Source organism: Schistocerca nitens, chromosome 3, assembly GCF_023898315.1.
Source record: "Schistocerca nitens isolate TAMUIC-IGC-003100 chromosome 3, iqSchNite1.1, whole genome shotgun sequence".
Taxonomy (NCBI): domain Eukaryota; kingdom Metazoa; phylum Arthropoda; class Insecta; order Orthoptera; family Acrididae; genus Schistocerca; species Schistocerca nitens.
In genome coordinates, this window is record NC_064616.1 from 461643037 (window position 1) to 461664245 (window position 21209).

The 21209-nt window shown below is 39.4% G+C and overlaps 2 protein-coding genes across 7 annotated transcripts in view; one reads left to right on the plus strand and one right to left on the minus strand.

Moving 5' to 3' along the window:
- The first annotated feature begins 462 nt into the window (after positions 1-462).
- Positions 463-1153, plus strand: LOC126249277 (glycogen synthase kinase-3 beta-like). Its single transcript, XM_049950930.1, is given in 2 exon segments — positions 463-752; positions 754-1153. Coding segments are annotated over 2 exon segments (675 nt in total). The 3' UTR covers positions 1139-1153.
- A 1151-nt stretch (positions 1154-2304) lies between these two features.
- Positions 2305-21209, minus strand: part of LOC126248388 (uncharacterized) — a 246169-nt gene continuing 227264 nt past the window's right edge. For 4 of the 6 annotated variants that reach the window (XM_049949338.1, XM_049949335.1, XM_049949336.1 and 1 more), the window contains one exon: positions 2305-4367. In XM_049949338.1, the coding sequence (XP_049805295.1) occupies positions 4235-4367 (133 nt within the window). In that variant the 3' untranslated portion in view covers positions 2305-4234. The remainder of the gene's footprint in view (positions 4368-21209) is intronic. The other 2 variants (XM_049949339.1, XM_049949334.1) reach the window with 1 other exon arrangement.

A 21209-nucleotide genomic window follows, 5' to 3' on the forward strand; every position in this document is an offset into this window, starting at 1 on the left:
TGAACTTCAACAGAACCTGTGGTAGTAATAGAAGGTTTTGTGATACCTGTGGTCAATGTGAGCATTATTTCAGAACGCCCGCATCTCTCAATTTCAGGCATTTCCTCTCACTACAGACAACACAGTGGCTGACGGACTTCACCAATAACCGAGAGCAGCAGTGTTTCCACAGGGGTGTCAGTGCTAACAGACAAACAACACTGTATGAAATAACAGCACAAATCAATGTAGGAAGTAAGACAAATGTATCCATTAGGACAATGCAGTGAAATGTGGTGTTAATGGGCTATGGCAGTAATCAACTGACATGAGTGTCTTTGCTAACAGTGTGACATTGCCTGCAGTGCCTCTCCTGGGCTTGTGACCATATTGGTTGGACATTAGGTGACTGGAAAACCATGGCCTGGTCAAATGAGCCCTGATTTCAGTTGGTAAGAGCTGTGAAGCCTGTCGACCATTACCATGAGCCCTGTAGGAAAGAACTTCTCAGAAAAAAGCAAAGATGGCAGCAAGGTGACTACAGTAGTAGCAACCCCTGGCCAGGGTCTTGACAGACCACAGGAAGTGTCCTATATGGACACAAAAGTCATTGGGAATGGCAGCTTTGGCGTTGTCTATCAGGCCAAGCTATGTGATACAGGAGAGATGGTGGCCATCAGGAAGGTGCTCCAGGATAAGAGGTTCAAGAATCGGGAGTTGCAAATTATGCGACGCCTGGAACATTGTAACATAGTGAAACTGAAGTACTTCTTCGAGTGGTGACAAGAAAGATGAAGTTTACTTGAATCTTGTACTGGAGTATATACCAGAGACTGTGTACAAAGTTGCAAGGCATTACAGTAAATCTAAGCAAACTATACCTACTAGTTTTATTAAGTTGTACATGTACCAACTGTTTCGAAGCTTGGCGTACATTCACTCATTAGGCATCTGCCATCGGGATATAAAACCTCAGAACTTGTTGCTGGACCCGGAGACAGGTGTCCTCAAACTGTGTGACTTTGGCAGTGCCAAGAATCTGGTAAAGGGTGAGCCAAATGTGTTGTACATCTGCTCACGCTATTACCGTGCTCCGGAGCTCATATTTGGTACAGACTCCATGAAGCCATGGACCCAAGCAGTCAATAAGGCAAGCTAGTCTAGTGACTCCTTAACGGCATAGGCTGTGTTTATATTGAACTGAGCTGATCATGGACTGGAAATGGTTATGTTCAGCTACTTGGAGACCATTTGCAGCCATTCATGGATTTCATGTTCCCAAAATTTGGAATTTTTATGTATGAGTATGTGCCATGTCACCAGGCCACAATTGTTTGCAACTGGTTTGAAGAACATAATGGACAAATCAGGTGAATGACCTGACCACCCAGACCACCCGACATGAATCCCATCAAACATTTATGTGACATAAACAAGAAGTCATTTTTGTGCACGAAATCCTGCACTGATAACATTTTCGCAGTTATGGATGGCTTCCAATGACTTGTTGAGTCCATGACAAGTCAAGTTGCTGCATTACACTGGGCAAAAGGAGGTCCGATATGATATTAAGAGGTATCCTATGACTATTGTCACCTCAGTGTATCTTACTTGTTGTGTAGAGTATGTTGTTAAATTGTAATACACATTTTTTCTTTCTTTGTTTGAACCATCATGTTGCTTTATGCACAACACACAACACTGATCAACCCTCTTTTTGCCAACACTGTCTTTATTATTCCTCACTATACATTAAACAGCAACCTCAGAATATTTGATATGAATGAAATTTGAATGACCTATGTTACAGGTCCCATTGTATATCCACATACCTAAAAATTGAAATAACTGTACTGTGAAATGAAATACATTGATATTGCAATATAACCTCTTTTGTTATAGAATTCTTATGCTATATGTATAGAAGAAAGCATTTGTCACATATTTTCTGATAACAAATTCCACATCTTTTATAAATAATTACATTGCTGTTACATTTTTCCCCCTAATGGAGATTGTAAACACATGACTATTTGAAAACTGAATAGTTATTTCTAGGTTTGGCAAAGTACCTTCATGCATCACATAAGTTTTATCATAAACTACCATGTCTTTTCCACAGAACACGAAAAAACACTTCTTCACAAGAATATGACAATAATGTTGTTAATGACTAAAACTATAAAACAGACATTGAGTGCACACCTGGTGAGGCAGGCAATTGCGTTTTATTAATATTTTATTATTTAAATATTTTGTTAATCTACTTTATTCTTCACATTTTTTTAGGGAAGGAGGCACTCATTCACATCATACAAAGTAAAGTAAACCAAAATAATGTGTATTAATGCAGAACACAATAAGTACAAGATACTTGTACATTTCATTTGCCCATTATTGGGACATGATACCATCTGCCTTGTAATATGGGCAGAAAATTGGAACAAAAAATCATAATTTAAGTAATTCTGATATGTTACACTCAAAATAATGTAACATATAACAGAGTAATCATAAAATGAACTATTTACATACAAAAATTGGCAGATAAATAGCATTACAGTCAAAATTTAAATACGCAACACAGAAGCACCATCAGTCATAGTACAAGAAGCGAACATTGTGTGTCAGTCAAGCAAAACCACATGTGTTATGGAATTTTTCATGTCTAGTCAGGTCATAAACTTTACTTTACATTAGTTTCACATGGCTGACTCTTATCAATTCAACCACAAAGATTATATTTACATTAAGAATACACGATAATTTTATTTTATATATGAGTGTGTGTGTATATATATATTTATTTATTTATTTAGAAAATAAGCGATATCAGGGGCAGAATCTATGCAAATTTACATACATATCAGATCAAATTGTGCATATTACAAAATAGTAAGTAATTTTAATTTAAATTTACCTGCAATAATTACAACAATAATTACAAAAATAGCTCTGGGCAATTCAATTCACCAGTTGTCTGGCTGTGTGAGATTCCACTGAATATTCACCAACATCTGTCTACAAAATAACAAACTATAGTTTTCCTCTCATAAGATGAAGCACATAATTAAAACCAACAAGTTATATTATTGGAGCAATAAAAAAGCTCAATTAATATATGCAGGTGTCAAGTGGTGTACTACGCACACATTTATCAGTATTCAGGAATGTACAATTTCCACAGAAATCTCTCTTTCAGTTACATTCAGCACTGCTTCAAATGGATAATGGGGGATGGAAGGATTCAGGAGAAAAGCACCTTCATAATTTATTTACATTTGTGGTTTTATTTTTCACAATTGGTGGAATGTAGAGAAGCTGTTACTATGTGATATGTTAAGGAAATCACAAAAAACATGTTTATCATAAATAAAATGTGTATGCTAAATTTATGTATAGCATCATCAGTAATGCAGTAACTCTGGTAAATAAGAAGAATATGAAAATGGAATTCTGAAGGTAAGTGAAATATGTTAAAATAGAAGGGGAAAAGACCTAAGTGAGTAACACACAAACTTGAGAATTTGATTATTGGTATTATAAGCGGAAATAACATTATCCAGTCTGCAAATTATTAATGGTGATTTTAGCATCAGATCTTTTTTTTCTCTCTGAACAACACTGAATCTACAGTCACACATACTTCATAAATGCATCAGCATTTAAGCAAATTAGGAACACTTACACCATCTACAACACTGCTGACTAAATGAATGGTGCTTTGGCAGCATATTAAAACTAAGTACACCTAATAAATATTCACAACCAAGTAATTTGTGTATATGAAACATTCATTCTTTTCTCATACCAGGTTTATATATACTATTTCACTTCTGATAAAAGGCATTGCCACAGAAAAATTTACTCTGTTTGAATCATTAAATAGCAATGACACATGAAAACACGAAAGAAAGAAACACTGTTCTTTCAACAGCAGTAAAATTGTTTTCTTTACACAGTTACATTACCAGAAATTCTGCTAAGTTTCACGAGAAAAATGGTCACACATCAACATTGAATGTGATATTACACCAATTCAATTCCAGCAATTATTGGTACAATAGTGTTTAAGAGACATCATTAGGCAATCTCTGTATACTGCTTATAATGCATTACACCTTCAACATATCTATTACATGTCTACTTCAATTCTGTGCAGTCTACAAGCAGCATACACTTTACACCTTTAATGAGATGTGACTATGATCATTGGATACCTGATGCCCTCAAATACATTGTACCTAACCCTCTTTCAGGATCTTATAACATCATAAATTTTCCTCGCCTGGAAGCGGATGTCTTCATTTTTATGTTGATTCATGAGAACAAATGCTTTACTTAACACCTTTTCCCGTATGTTGACGCCATAAATTGCTGCATACCTGCTGAAAAATAATTAATTAGCTATAATCACAAATGTAATCTGTTAATTTATATATGTCATTAAACATGTCACCAGATACAATTTTAAAGGAGGTCACTGTTCCGACAGGCTGTATTTTAAAATTGTACTTTATTACGCACTAACTGTTTTCAACTTTGCTCACTGTCAAGTGCATCTAAAAATATAACAATGCATTATAAATGAGTCACAATATAAAAGCCTATACAACTGCACTGGATGTAGTGCTGTCTCAAACACAGTTATTACCGACACCAAAAATGTATACCTCATCCTCATAAAACAAATTGTGTGTCACATATAGTTTTGCATAACACAGTGATCAACGTGCATGACTTCAAACATAAAATGTATTAAGTGATAATAATTGGGAGAACTACAGTATTAACACACAATTAACAGCCACATATAACAAATAACAACAAGAAGACCAACACTGTGATGCATAGCCACAAAGCACATCCACACAGAGCTGTACAAATGTGAAGGTATGCTTTTTGGCCATCCATAACGAGGTTTGTCTTCTTGTTGTTACAAGTTATGTGTGGCTTTTTAATTAGGTGTTAATTCTATAGTTCTCACAACCACTAGCACTCACTTTGGTGAGCATGCTATGCTCAACTATGCATGTTTAATGAGGATGATGTATCCTCATTTCATGTAGGCAGAGACAGACAAACTCATTTCTCTTTGGCAAACTGTTCGCCAGTCCTTTTTGAGACATGTTCATTTTTACTTGTTCACTGTTACTTTTTTTGTAATTATGTAGTGCTGTATGGGTTTTAAAAAGTCCAAACCGAAAACTAGAAGTGCAGTATGCAATAGCAAGAGAATATCCAGGTTCTGCACTAGGAGGAGAATCATATTAGTTTCATGGTGTAGGGCGATATTTGAGATGAGATTTCATCACAAACGATTCTGGGTCGCCTTGCTATTGTCCCTATTTTGGGAAAGGGAGAGAGGTGTTGCACTTGAGTATGCCAGTGCCTTATAATCATGGTTTAGAAGACTGAATAAAACTTATATCAAAATCTTTTTAAATTAAAATTCTTAAAATGTTTCTAATGAAAACTCTCTCTCTTGTGACATGTACTCCATTCCAATAAAAAGCAAGAATATATACAGAATAAAAAAGGTGTGATTTTAAAAACTGAACTATTTAGAAATGGATCACACACACACACAGGCACTCATCAACTTCCTTCGTGCTTGTAGGATTTGAAGCTCAGTGCCCAGACATGAAATCCTAAAGCAGTAAGATGCAATTATCAAAAATACTCAAAAAATTTCCATTTTTAAGATTACAAGATTTTCAAGCTCTTTTACATACAAAACATTTTCAGGTTTACAGAACTGCCAGTAGCTGTTTGCATGAAAAAACTAGTATTCATAATAAATTAAATTTTGGTATAAAAATGAAAAAATCAAATAGAAAATAAATTATAATTTGTTTTCATATGACCAGTGCTAGAATTAAAATTACTATTTTTATTAAAAAATATGATTCAATATTTACTTAAAATATCCATTTATTAATAAATTTGGAACTTAAATAAAAAATTAAAAAAAAATGTTGCTACTAGCCAGACCTGAAATATTAATCTCAGCATTATAGAAGTCCTGCACTACACACTCATCTATCGGGTACTACATGCATAAGCTGAAAATATTTTCTACTTAACAGAGCTCAAATGGTGTCGACTGGAGGGACAGAAGGCTGATAAAAACCTATACCTACAGCAGAATATATGAGTACAGATTGCAAATGAGATGACAGAGGAAAGCAAAATTGAAAGAGGAGTGAGGCAAGGGTCCTGTCTCTCCCCAATACTGTTTAAAATATTTGGAGCATATATTCAGAAAGGTTTGAAGCAAAACAGAAAAGTGCAGGTGGGTGGTAGGAAGAGAGAACATATTCAGTTTGCAGATGATATGGAGTTAATGGCAGAGAGTGAAAGACCTGTGAGGTATTTGGAATGAGAATTAATAAGAAAAAGACAAAACGTAAGGTGATAAGTGCAAGAAGAGTAAGAACAGCTATAAAGTTACGACAGAAACAACAAGTTAGAGCTTTCTAATATCTGAGAAGCATTATTATGGACAACATGAAATGTAATAAGGAGGTGAAAACATGTATAGCAACTGACAAAGAGGCATTTAATAAGAGGAGGCTTCTATGTGGATGGATTGACAGGGACCTGAGGAAGAGATTGGCTAAGTGCTTCATACAGAGCATGGCATTACGTGGAGCTGAGACATGGCCACTGAGGAAAGAGGAAGAAAGAAGAATAGAAGCATCTGAGATGTGGATTTGGAGGAGTAAGGACAGAGAAATTTTAAAGGTTATCAGGAAGAGGAAACACAATTGGCTTGGACACTGGATGAGAAGAGATTGTTTACTGATGGATGCTGTGGAAGGAACAGTAAATGGAAGAAGAAGAAGAGGAAGCAGAAGATACCAGGTGGTGGATAGTATAAGGATAGGAAACAAATAGGAGAAAATAAAGAGGGTATCAAGTGACAGGACTGCATGGAGAGACCTGCCCTAAGGCAGAATACTGATGATGATGGAAGCTCAAATATTTTGTAACTTTCTACGGTGATTTTTTTGAATTTGCCCCACCATCCTGCCTCTTCTTCTAATTAGTATTTTCTGTATGTTCGATTCCCCACCAGTTCTGCGAAGAAGTTTGTCATTCCTTATCTTGTCAGTTCACGTAATTTTTAGTCTCCTTCTACAACATCACATCAGAAACATTGTAATTCTCTTCCTTTGTGCTTTTCTTACAGTCTATGATTCAATTCCATACAGTCCTCTAGTCGTGGCATATTTTCTCAGAAATTGCTTTCTCAAATTGAGATCCAGTACACTGCTGGTCATTAAACTTTCAACACCACAACAGTGGCAACCAATATATGTCCAATTGCCACGAAGTGTACTACATGCTTGGATATGCAAATCATGAGAATTTCAGTACAACTGCACACCATATGCAGAAATAACACCAGCTACATTCTGTATAGTAGGAAATATTGTGCGGACTCCTAATTCAGAAATTTAATTTGAACGTTGGTTGTTTGTGATAAAATGTGTGCTGAATGTAAGAAAAGAAATGTCTACCAACACATGTCAGAAATGAGATGCAGCAGCCGCAGCAGCAGGAGGAGGCTAATATGTAACTGACTTATTGTTCCACAATACTGCTGCCCAACAGTGATGCACCCAACAATGACACTGGACATTAGAGTGTGGCACCATATTGCCTTTTCAGATGACTCCCAGCTCTGTGTACAGCATCATTATGGGTATATCCAGGTGTGAAGACTCCAAAGAGAACAAACATTGATTGGCGACTCCATGTTGTCTTGTGCACAACGACCAGATAACAGGTATACTTGAAAAAAGAGACAGCATTGGTCGTATATTTTTACTATTGCAGAATCGATTTTCTGTCACTGAGTGACCATCTTCAGTGCTATATTGTATAACTTAAATTGGGATGCACTGTTGACACTATGCATTACGGCGATCACTTACTCCATTTTGTATCTCAGGACTCCACTCTTCATCTTCCTTTCTTAATGTTTCCTCTTGGTTCTTATAGATATTGCATATTTCCCGCCACACCCTACAGCATATACCTATTTTTTGTGGGGTATTCAAACATCTTGCTACACTTTACATTGAATGTGTTTAGCTTCCATTATTGACACCAAGTGAGGCGGCGCATTGGTTGAGACTGGATTCATTTTCAGTCTATGTGATCGCCGTAATGCATAGTGTCAACAGTGCATCCCAATTTAAGTTATACAATATAGCACTGAAGATGGTCACTCAGTGACAGAAAATCGATTCTGCAATAGTAAAAATATACGACCAATGCTGTCTCTTTTTTCAAGAACAAACATTGCCAGATTGCAGTAGTCGTCATCATACACGGGTGACAATATGGGGTGCAAATGGGTAACCAACACATTCATCTCTGGTTCATACGGCCAATTATTTGGACAGCAGCAGTTCCTTTTCTGACATGTTAATGCCTTCCTCGATGTGTTATTTTGCTTCATGAAAACTTCCTTCACTTTCATGCTGTATGATCCACAATTCTGTTACTATTATTGTCACTAATCTCATTTCTACTGCTTTGGTATTTCTCTGGTTCCTCTCAGAGCATGTTCTGAGTTCCACAACCTGTTAATTTCAATTAACAGGTCCCACAATTGTTCCTTAATTTTATTAAGGACACTAATGCCTTCAGCACATCTTATCATTTATCACTGCCTTACTCCATTTTGTATCTCAGGACTCCACTCTTCATCTTCCTTTCTTAATGTTTCCTCTTGGTTCTTATAGATATTGCATATTTCCCGCCACACCCTACAGCATATACCTATTTTTTGTGGGGTATTCAAACATCTTGCTACACTTTACATTGAATGTGTTTAGCTTCCATTATTGACACCAAGTGAGGCGGCGCATTGGTTGAGACTGGATTCATTTTCAGTCTATGTGATCGCCGTAATGCATAGTGTCAACAGTGCATCCCAATTTAAGTTATACAATATAGCACTGAAGATGGTCACTCAGTGACAGAAAATCGATTCTGCAATAGTAAAAATATACGACCAATGCTGTCTCTTTTTTCAAGAACAAACATTGCCAGATTGCAGTAGTCGTCATCATACACGGGTGACAATATGGGGTGCAAATGGGTAACCAACACATTCATCTCTGGTTCATACGGCCAATTATTTGGACAGCAGCAGTTCCTTTTCTGACATGTTAATGCCTTCCTCGATGTGTTATTTTGCTTCATGAAAACTTCCTTCACTTTCATGCTGTATGATCCACAATTCTGTTACTATTATTGTCACTAATCTCATTTCTACTGCTTTGGTATTTCTCTGGTTCCTCTCAGAGCATGTTCTGAGTTCCACAACCTGTTAATTTCAATTAACAGGTCCCACAATTGTTCCTTAATTTTATTAAGGACACTAATGCCTTCAGCACATCTTATCATTTATCACTGCCTTACTCCATTTTGTATCTCAGGACTCCACTCTTCATCTTCCTTTCTTAATGTTTCCTCTTGGTTCTTATAGATATTGCATATTTCCCGCCACACCCTACAGCATATACCTATTTTTTGTGGGGTATTCAAACATCTTGCTACACTTTACATTGAATGTGTTTAGCTTCCATTATTGACACCAAGTGAGGCGGCGCATTGGTTGAGACTGGATTCATTTTCAGAATGATGACAGTTCAAATCCCCATATAACCATCCAGATTTAAGTTTTCAATGGCCTCCATAAACACTTAACGTAAATTCCAAGATGGTTACTCTGAAAGGGCAGAGCTAATTTCCTTCCCACCAACGCTCTCGATCTGAGCTCGAGCACTGTCTCTAATGACCTCTATGTTGATGGTACATTAAACCCAGGCCTTCCTTTTTTCCATTATTTAGCATAGCACTGGAGCTGTCTCTCTGGTGCCTTTGCATTTCCTAAACCCAAACTTACAAGAATATAAGAGATTCTAAATTTGCTTTCCCATTCTGCTAAATATTATTCTGGCTGTCAACAGGGATGCATGATCTGTCAAGTAGATTGTGTGATTATACTTACATTTATCTGTCATTGCTAACCGCAAAATTGTTTGGATGGTGTGGTACCAAATTTTGGACAGCATTTCTCCAGTTAGGTAGGTCCTACAACCAACCTGAATAATTGTTTGATTGCCACTTCCCTAAGTGATTATTATACTTCTGTGGGAAAGTTATCTATATCTACTGCCTTGTTTGACTGCATAATTTCCAAACCTCTGCCAGACTCAGAGTCTAGCACTGGATCTCCTATGTTCCCCTAACTGGCACTGCTGCATCTTCTTCCATTTTGGGATGCATCTTATCCCCTACACTGACATATATACTCTGCAGTACTGTGCATATATACTCTGGCAGATGGTACTCTCATTTGTACTACACATTAGGAATTCTCCCCTTTACGCTTGCATTTGTGAATCATGAAGTAATTCAAATTTAAAATGTACGTAAAACACATAGCAGACGAAGGGGGAAGGAAACATCTAAAATACATTGGCATATTGTTTTTTAAAAAACAAACTTACAAAACATAAAACAGATCAATAATAAGTTGTCAGAGTGAATTACTTCATGATTCACAAATGCACAAGAGTTATTCAGTGTTAATATCTCGCAAAACCAGTAATATTAAGTCTTCACGTGACACATGTCACATAGAGGGCGTTCCAAGCCCTGTCACACCAAGGTCTGCTGAACAAGTGCATGTAAACAGCGGCCTCAGTTTATGTGATCGCTCTAAGCTTGTTGACACCAGTGCCTACCAATTTAAATTGTATGTTACAGGTATGTTCCTACCAACTGTTATGTTCATATGCAGATGTAGTTGTGATTTTCTGTTTTATACTCTCTGATCGTTATGTGAAAATTTTTAACTTCTAGCACTGAGGATGGTCACTAAGTGACCAAAAATCGATTTTGCGGAAAAAAAAAGAGACCAATGCTGTCTCTCCTTCCAAACATATGAATAATGCATGTATTTTTTTAAAAACTGTGCACTAGAAAAAAATGAGGAAAAAGGTATCATAATTATTAGGAAGGAAAACATATTAGTGTTACTCTTGTTTGGTTTGCTTGCAAGTACCCAGAATATAATGTCGACTGGTAACTCATAATCTGTATATGAACACACAATACCAGTCAGCTCACAATCTGACATATTTTGTATTTTCAAATGTATTAAGCCTGTTAGGATTACTAAATGACACAGAGGCTCAAACTTATTAAAATGTAATGATTTTTGTGCTGGTGAAACAATAAGAGTAAACATTCTTGTCTTCCATAGTACACATGCCACTAATTTCTGATTAAAAGTTCTCCAGTGATAGGAAGCAGTTATCCAGAGAACACAATTCAGTTTTCATTTAAAATCTGCTGTCCTACCTTGTAGATATTTTATGATACCAGGCACATCATCATAGATTTTTATAGCTACACAACGAAAAACATTGAGAGCTATTAACAACTTAAGGTCACAGCTAATAAAGAGCTCCTATTGTTTTACCTGCAGGCACCACTACCATTTTCAAATTGACTTAGCCCATTTATGATGAATTTTATGAGTGAATATACATATTGTGAAGCTGCAAATAGATTGTTTAACTCTTAGATGAGGCACCTATAATATGTCGATTGGTGAAGACCACACATTATTTGTGTATTCACTTTTGTGCAATCAACACTGTCTTCGTACAAGGCGAGATACCACATTAAGTTATGCCTTAAGACATCAATGATTCAAAACATGCAAATTACATCAGTTTGTTCATTTAAAAAACTAGCATTTATTTGAAGAATAAAAGTGGCTGAAATAGCTGTTTGAGAACCCCAATAATTAACACCAAAATATGGCCAATCTTGATAAACACGATATGGTTTAAGTGCTTGTTGTGGTCTTTACTATCCATACTAAAACATTACAAGATGGATGTGGTGAAAAATTATGACACTGAAAATTTACACTTTGTGTGAACACTTCACTCACTTTAATTATTATGTACTACACATATTTGTACAAATCTCAACAGAGGTCCTTGACTATAGACAATTACTGCAGAAGTCCATGTGTAGGCAATAAGCAGTGTGGCATGTGTGTAAACCATTTATGGAGTAAACACTGCATGCTCGTTGCACCATAAGCAGCTGCCTCTTAAGGTAAAGTAGTGGCTTGCCTGCCACATTGTGGAGGCTGGGACCAGAGCTGTTTCTAAATGCTCCTGTGGTCAGCTTTATTCCTTTGTGGTGGTTTGTATACAATACCAACAGGTGTCTTAGTCTGATATGCCCATTAACTGTACATCCATCATCACATAGGAACCATAAAAAGGCTCTGTAAATCTGGAGAAGATAATCTTTGTCTGTTATTTGCAATTTTTAAACATTTAACATTGTTCATGCTTACATATATCTCAGGGGTGGCAACCACATAAGCTTCTGATGAGAAAATGAGGCTTGGAAGTCTCATCGGATTTTTAAAAGAGACAACCAGGCTTCCAGCAATACATTCTGGATTGTTAAAAATGAAACAATAACAGTTAAATAGAATATTACAATATTTTTGTAAAAATGATGATTGTGATTTTAAAGAGACTTGACTACATAGTTTTAAGTCCCTCAATCCTTTCATAATGTACAGAGGTGTTGGCACAAGGCTTACAATATGTATTATGCTTGCTATATGAATGGTTAACCAAATAAATTTAATTAAACTGTTTTAAGGTAAAACATAGATAACAGCAGAAAAAAGATGTTTGGGAAGTGGTAACAAGAGACAGGGGCCACAGAAAGAGAACAGTATTCGACATTTCATCATTTGCCATAACTTTGAGATATAGACAGGTCTTGATCACACAATTATTTGTTAAGCGTTATGCGTTTCAAAATCTCATTATTAGACTGAAGGCGTGGAATGAAGTTTACATGACATTAATGATAGAAAATATACATAAGTGTGAATCTAAGTATTCCAATATACAGAAATTTCAAATAGTGTCTTACTTACACAAAAATCAAACTTCAGTACAAAGCACAGAAAAGTGAGCATACAGACTGAATACAATACAAATCTCATCTCATGTAGGCATATTTGACAGTGCTGTCATCTATTCAAACAGAACCAGTGCCAAACTGAGTGTGGAGACTAAACTATCAAACAGGTAAATGAAGGCCAGTAGGTGGCGCTAGCATTGACCATAGAAAGGAAGTCCAAGAGTAACTTTACACACTTTTATACACTCTGATTAAGTATTTCAGCACATTTTTGTCGAAATTGTCCATGAGGGGAATGGGAGATGTGTTCAACAAAGAACAGTTGTTTAGTTGTGTTAACTCTTTGGCAACTGTAGATGCAGTTGCTACATGTCAAGCTGAGTACTACATCACTGATGCCTGATGTAACTACCTACACTACATAGCCTGCATCTGGGCTGGAGCTACCTGACCAGCCTGCCTTGCCATGTGCTGAATATTTCTGGGGTGTTTTCTATGATGTCTCAATATGCTGCTCGAAGATTTGTCACCACCAAGAGAGACATTATTGTACGTGTAAAAATTAATTCCTGGCTTTGAGGGTTGACTGTGAATTAATGGTTGTTACAAATCTACAGAGATTTAAAGATAGGTTTTCTTACAATAGTTTCTGATGTGATTCTGGTAACCCATACTGATAGTCATGTTTTACTTTCAATACACATCCATAGTTCAATGCTCCTTCATATTTACAAGTCGATACTATACTGTGAAAACTTTTTTTTCTTTCATTCTTCTAAAGAAATAAACAAATTTGATCTTAGCTAAGCAGATATTGTTGGATCACACACTGTCCAATACTTTCTGTTCTCGTGCAGATCATACTGTTTTGATGCACATGATGGATGAAATACATCAATGATACAGTCTTCCTTTATGGTATTTTTGTAATCAAAATCATCCTGTTACTTCACATGCTGAAAAAAATATACTTATCATCTGTGACACTGTACTCACATACCGGTGTTCATTATCAACCACATTAAAGACTTTCTAACTTCACTGTTATTGGAACACGAGACCTATTTGACAGCTTCATGAGCGATCTTTTGCTAGACTATCTCAGTGCTTCGTTACTTGAGAAGGAGGATACACTGCCTATTTGCAGTAAGTACACAGTTTATAACAACTCACACTGGTAGTAACGTAGAGACTGGCAGAAGTAACAGGCAGTTCCAGAGGTAAATGACAGTGGAGTTCATGAACTGAATGGATAACCAAAATGAGTCCAGAGCGTAGCTAAGTCAACTTAAGCACATAAAAAAATCCAGGGAGCAATCCAAATCATACACATAAATGAAACAATGTCAGAACTCTACTGTTCAATGACATGAATGACATACTGACTGGGATGAGTCACAGTATTTAGCAGCACACACCTGTCATCGGGTGGTGCCACCTAATGAGCTTGTCATGGCTGCAGCGCCTTGTGTGGGTACATTTTGCAGCTGTGGTCTGGAGCCGTAGTATCTCTGAGGTGTTCTCTCTATTGATACTTGGGCTAGGTGGGGAATATGAATCACTGCCGGATACTACACACCTCCCCCACTTTTAAACAGCCTAGCCTGTGCTGCCCTCGCCCAAGAAGGAGGTAGAGAGAGATGCAGGAATTCCCAACAAAGGCTCCATTAGTAGGTCCTCAACATGATCAGTTGGGTTAGAAGGCAGCACCTTCTGTGGAGTCCCATCTGAATGACAGGCTCCAGGATGCAGGGTGGGCCAGCCTGTAGGGGAGTGGGTGTCAAATGTGGCGGAGACAGAACCAACAATTCGACCTCTGTAGGCAGAACATGCCAAAAATGCTCCAATTCCATTAATGTTAGTTGGCTTGTCACTAGAATGGTTGCTGAAGTCATGCCCAGTCAGTGTTGGAGGGGAAAGAGGGGTAGGAGACCACGTTGTGGCCGGAGCAGATTCTGATGTTGGACCAACTGCTCCTGACCAGCCTGAACCTCAAGCACCTGCCATTCCCTATTGCGACCAATGATGCCCTGGATCCACCAAGGATTCTGGTCAAAAGGACACACCCAGTTGTGACAGAACACATGGTAATATCACTGTGTGCAGGGGCAGTGAGCCAGTTGAGCTGGGCACAGTAGGTCAGAAATGGAGCAGGGTCTGTACCTGTGGAAAATTTTTGGCAATGCCATGTTCATTTATGAAGGTGGGCCAGTAGGAGGAGAGGACACTGCTGAGTGCTTTCCTGAAATCGGCTATCTAGATTATTTTGCACACTTGTGCCCTGAATGTCCTGACTATCTGCTCCTCTTCCAAAGTGGTCCCAGGAAAGTAATGGGTGATGGTCAGGTGCTCAGTCCCATTGTGCTGACAAAAATACTGCAATGCAGATGCTGTCAACTGAGGGCCATTGGAAACCAGGGTGGAAGGTGGCCATTCTATTGGTAAAACGACAGATGGGGTAAGAATAGTAGCTACCACAGTAGTTGTAGCCATCTGTGTACATAAAGAAAATTACAGGGGGCCCCAACAACTAGCAACCACACTGCACCTCAGATTGGACTGGCAAAATCTACATGCCCTCTTTGACAGCGGTGGTCAGGGCATGGCCAGGGAAGAAATTCTGTGCCAGGGTCGACTTGTAGTGGGTGCAGGTATGGCAGTTCTGGATGGTGCATTCACTGGCAGCATCACTCCAGGCCAATCCATGACACCCTGCTGTTGCTTTCATTCTGCACAGTTCCCAATGTGCACTGTGAATGTGCTTCAGTATGCAGGGGTGGAGTGTGGGAGAAATTACACCCCCCACCATTCACAGATAACAAGAATACTGCCTCAGTTATGTTAACCCTGTGCCTTAAGGAATAATAGGTATGCTATATTGGGTTGGTGCCCTTAGACAACCCTGTACTACAACAGGCAACACCCCATGGAGGAATGGATGAAGGCCTGTTTCTGCTGCTGCTTTATGCGCCACAATCAGAAATTCATGATAGGATGTGCTCTGATTTGGGTCTAAGGCAAAATATGCCAAGTCATGCCTATCAAATTCAGCATCTGAGCCACATGGCAAGCGGGAAAGTGCATCAGAGTTGGAGTACTGAAAGGTTGCAGTTAATGGAGATCATAGGCATAGTTACTTAGAAAGAACACTCACCATTGCAGCCACTTTGCTGTTTTATTGGCAAGTTTTAAATGGGGCTGAACAGTGGAACAAGAGGCTTGTGATCAGTGATAAGGTTAAACTTGTATCACAAAGACATGCGTTGAACTTCTGGATACCATATATGACAGTCAACAGTCTTTCCTCAATTTGTGAATAGTGTTTTAGATTCAGATGCAATGGGCCGTTCTCTGCCATGCCATATTTGTGAGACAGCTTTCTGTCACAAATTTAACACCTTTTTTTACACAACTGACTGAGATGATGGGAAATGTGGGCTGCACTGGGAATAAACTTGGCATAATAATTTACTTTGCTGAGAAATGACAGCAGTTCTTTGAGGTTCTTAGGAACCAGTAAATTAGTGATTGTGTCTATATGATTCCGTACAGGTGTGAGCCCATCTTTACTTAATATATATCCCTAGTGATTGAGACTCGGCTCAAAGAAACTTTATCTGTCAAGGGGACAATGCAGACCATGGACTTGGAGCTGCTCAAAGACCATCTGTAGGTTGCGCAGGTGCTGCTCCCATGTAGCCCTGGTAATTAACAAATCATATAAATACCTTACACAAGTTGTTAAAGGTATCTCTGAAATACAGTGGGGTGCTTGCAACCACAAATGGCAACTAGTTATAATGATACATGCCAAACATTGTATTAATCACCACATTTATTTTAGTGTTAATGGTAAACTTAAAATTACCACAAATTACACGTGATCCATTAGCTTTCTTAACTACAACAATGGGCATAGCTCACTGGCTAGATGATACTGACAATGTAACACCAACACTTTGCAACCTGTCTAGTTCGCTTGTGCATGTCAAAAGGCACTGAAGGCTCTACAAAACTTGGAGACAGCCATTTGCTTTAAGGATATGTGGACCTGCAATCCTGTTGCAGAACATAATGTAGGTTCAAACAGCTGCTTAAATTGTGCACACAATATATTACGTTCTGTGGCTGGGATTACAGTTGAAACTAGATTTACCTGGTACTGAACTGAAAACCAAAAATCACAAAAGTGTCAAAACCAAAAATGCGAGTTGTCTGCTAGCAAGGTTAGCTGCCAAACTCCATTTTCATACTTTGCATGGACTACAATCTGACCCCACAATGGGATCAATTCGCAATTGTACATCACCACTTTGCACTGAGGAGACAGCAGCTGCGGGGTGTCAATGTGCTGGTATGTGTCCTCATTAATTAGAGAGGTGGCCATGACTATGCCCAAGTGGAATCCATCATCACCCTATTAACATCCAGTCGCAACATAAGATGTTGCATCATGCCTGCTGCAGCCACGTGTACCAGCAAGATAGCACGTAGCATGCTGATGGCTGGTGACGCAGACACATGGGAGGTGTCTCGGTCTGCAGCATTCAAAACTGATGACATCACAGAAAGAGACATTGACAGTGTCGATGCTATGGGCTGCAATCTGAACATTATTTGATTGCGTGAACTTTTCTGTCATCCTTTGACAATGATGGGGAGGAAAACATTACATGAGGCTCCACCCGCTTTGGGACACACCAAGAGTGACAAAACACTTCTATTTGTGTGAGTCTATCAACGCTGAGGGGGTGAGATCACTAGATACTGTACTATCTACTGAAACCCATGTCAATGAACTACTGGAAGAAAGGGTGATCAGTAAATCAGATGTGATTCTAAAGTTTCTCCCGTCGTATTTGTTGCTCGAACAGTCCACGGGTATACTGCCGGTTCATAGTGTCCAACGGGCACAATATTTTGGCGATCAGATGTGTCGCCATCGTCAGGTGTGCTGACGAACTGAGCTCCTGAGGGCGGGCGGCCGATTTAAATCCCCTCCCCCCGCGGGCCACTCTCTCCGCCGTGGGCATTGGAATCTGTCGTAGCGTTGATGTGCTTGCTACGTCTGCCCTGGTCGCCAGTTCGTACTTCTTGCTGAGAGTCTTCTTAATTGTATCCAATGCCGGGTCCCAAGCCTTGCTGATATTCTAGCCGCAATCTCGGTTGGTAAGATCTTCCCTGGTGCGAATTTCGATAGCCTCCCTTATAACGCTGTCCCAATATTTAGAGGTCTGAGCCAGTATCTTGATACGCTCATAATCCATCTCGTGTTTCTCGGACAAACAGTGCTCTGATAATGCCAACTTATTTGCATATTTCAGTCGAGTGTGTCTTTGATGTTCTTGACAACGATCTTCGATGGTGCGTATTGTTTGTCCGATATAAGTCTTCCCACACTCACAGGGAATTTGGTATATGCCGGCCTTCCGCAAACTGAGGTCATCTTTCACACTTCCCAGTAATGCCCGTGTTTTATTGGGCGGGCAAAAGATGGTTTTGAACTCGGTGTTTCTTTAATATACGGCCAATTTTCCCCGATAGTGCGCCATTGTACGGAGTAAAGGCAGTGGCTACCTCTTCTTCCATGACTTCATCAGTCTCCACAGGTTGTGCTGTGGTGGTGGGACGGAGAGCGTGTCTAATCTGCCATTCCGAGTACCCGTTTTTTCGGAACATGGTTTTGAGGTGTTCCAATTCCTGGGGCAGATTCTCTGCGTCTGAGATGCTGCGCCCCCTGTGTACTAGTGTTTTTAGTACATCATTCTACCGAGTGAGGTGGTTCAGTGGCTAGCACACTGGACTCGCATTCGGGAGGATGACGGTTCAATCCTGCGTCCGGCCATACTGATTTAGGTTTTCCGTGATTTCCCTAAATCGTTCCAGGCAAATACCGGGATGGTTCCTTTGAAAGGGCACAGCCGACTTCCTTCCCGGTCCTTCCCTAATCCGATGAGACTGATGACCTCGCTGTCTGGTCTCCTCCCCCAAACAATCCAAATCCAATCCAATCCAGTACTTCATTCCTCTGAGAAGGGTGGTGGCAGCTGTCTGCATGCAGGTACAGGTCAGTGTGTGTTTTCTTCCTGTACACACTGTGGTTCAGGGTACCATCAGCTTTTCTCTTGACCATGACGTCCAGGAATGGTAATCTTCCTTCTGCTTCAGTCTCCATAGTGAATTTGATGTTTGGATGTATGGAGTTTAGGTGTGTAAGGAAATCCAGGAGCTTGTCCCTACCATGGGGCCAGATGATGAACGTGTCATCGACATAACGGAAAAAACAAGTAGGTTTCCACTTGGCTAATGCCAAGGCTTCCTCCTCGAAGCACTCCATGTACAAATTCGTGACCACCGTTGAGAGTGAGCTGCCCATTGCGTCTCCATCCGTTTGCTCATAGTGTTCTCCATTAAAAGGAAAATACGTTGAGGACAAGACATGCCTAAAGAGTTCGGTGGTCTTCTCGTCAAATTTCTGCCCAATAAGCTCAACTGATGCTCGTAGAGGCACCCTGGTGAATAGTGAAACCACATCGAAGCTCACTAGGATATCAGTGTCTTTCAGTCTGAAGTTGTCTAGACGTTTCACGAAATCCACGGAATTACGGATATGGTGAGGGCATTTACCTACATAGGGGCTAAGTACTTCAGCCAGATATTTTGCCAGCAAGTAAGTAGGTGCCCTAATGTTGCTGACAATCATGCCCATAGGTAACCCCGGCCGCCCGCCCTCAGGAGCTCAGTTCGTCAGCACACCTGACGATGGTGACGTCTGATCACCGAAATATTGTGCCTGCTGGACACTATGAACCGGCAGTATACCCGTGGACTGTTCGAGCAGTAAATCAGATGATGACTGGAAGTCATTAGTTGATCGGAGAACACTATGGTGACTAATACTACTAACAATGTCAACACCAAAGGACTATGCTGTGCCGGCCGGGGTGGCCGAGTGGTTCTAGGCGCTACAGTCTGGAACCGAACGACCGCTACGGTCGCAGGTTCGAATCCTGCCTCGGGCTCGGATGTGTGTGATGTCCTTAGGTTAGTTAGGTTTAAGTAGTTCTAAGTTCTAGGGGACTGATGACCTCAGAAGTTAAGTCCTATAGTGCTCAGAGCTATTTGAACCATTTGACTATGCTGCGTAACACAGATTACGTTGTTTAACACACTGATTGCACTTGAGCCTAGCTGCAACAGTGTGAGCTGGGTAACCACAATAGTCAGTCTATAAACCACAAACATCAGAAAAAGTCAAACTACTAGCGTCGGAGAGTGGGCATAGTTTTTACTTTATTTTATACGGTTTACTACTAGAAGACAATAAGAGTGCATAGTGATGTTCAGGGACAGTTATTTAAATTGCCTACCATTAAAGAATAAAATGATGAGACAGACCTCCTTAGTCTCATTTGCCTCATCAAAACAAGCAAACGGTGGAGGGGGAGGCGAGCAAAATGCAGCCACCTACTGTTTCAGTTCTCACTGTTTTTACTGCTGTTGCTAGAAATCTCACCATTTTTCCTGCTGCTGAGATTGTTGTCGCAACTGCTGCTGCCACAACTATAGAAACTCATGATCAATGCTTCACTGGAATACTTGCACTGTGAGACAGTTCTCATTGCCACTTTTCTATCCACTGTTTGGGTAGAACACAGTTTATAACAACTTTCACATAGTAGTTCAAGAAGTGAATGGACAACAAAAAGAAGTTCAGAGTGTAGCAAAGTCATCTTAAGTGTATACAACAGTTTAAGGAGAAGTACAATTCGCAAACATAATTCAGGCAAGGTCAAGACTACCATTCACTGGCGTGTAACTAAATGCTTCAGGTACTAATGACATACTGACTGAGGTGAGCCAGGCCACGATATTTTTGCGGCACACCCTAGTCAGCGGGCAGGGCCGCCCCACCTGATGTGCTTCTTGTGATGCCTCATGCACACAAAAGCTGTGGCTGTAGTTTGGAGCCCAACTATCTCTGACGAGTTCCCTTTATCGCTGCTCAAGCTAGGTAGGGAATCTGAATCACTGTCAGATACTCGATAAACAGTACATCCGTAGAAAAGCTCTTATTCTGTAGGAAATTTTGATAACTTCTTGTCCATCAGACACAGTTAGCATATTTCTGTCACACAGTTAGTAATATTTCAAAATTTTAATGTAACTTACAAAATCAGGTGTATATAATCAGAAATGTCCATCCTTTCATGTATGTTTGATGGCACAACACT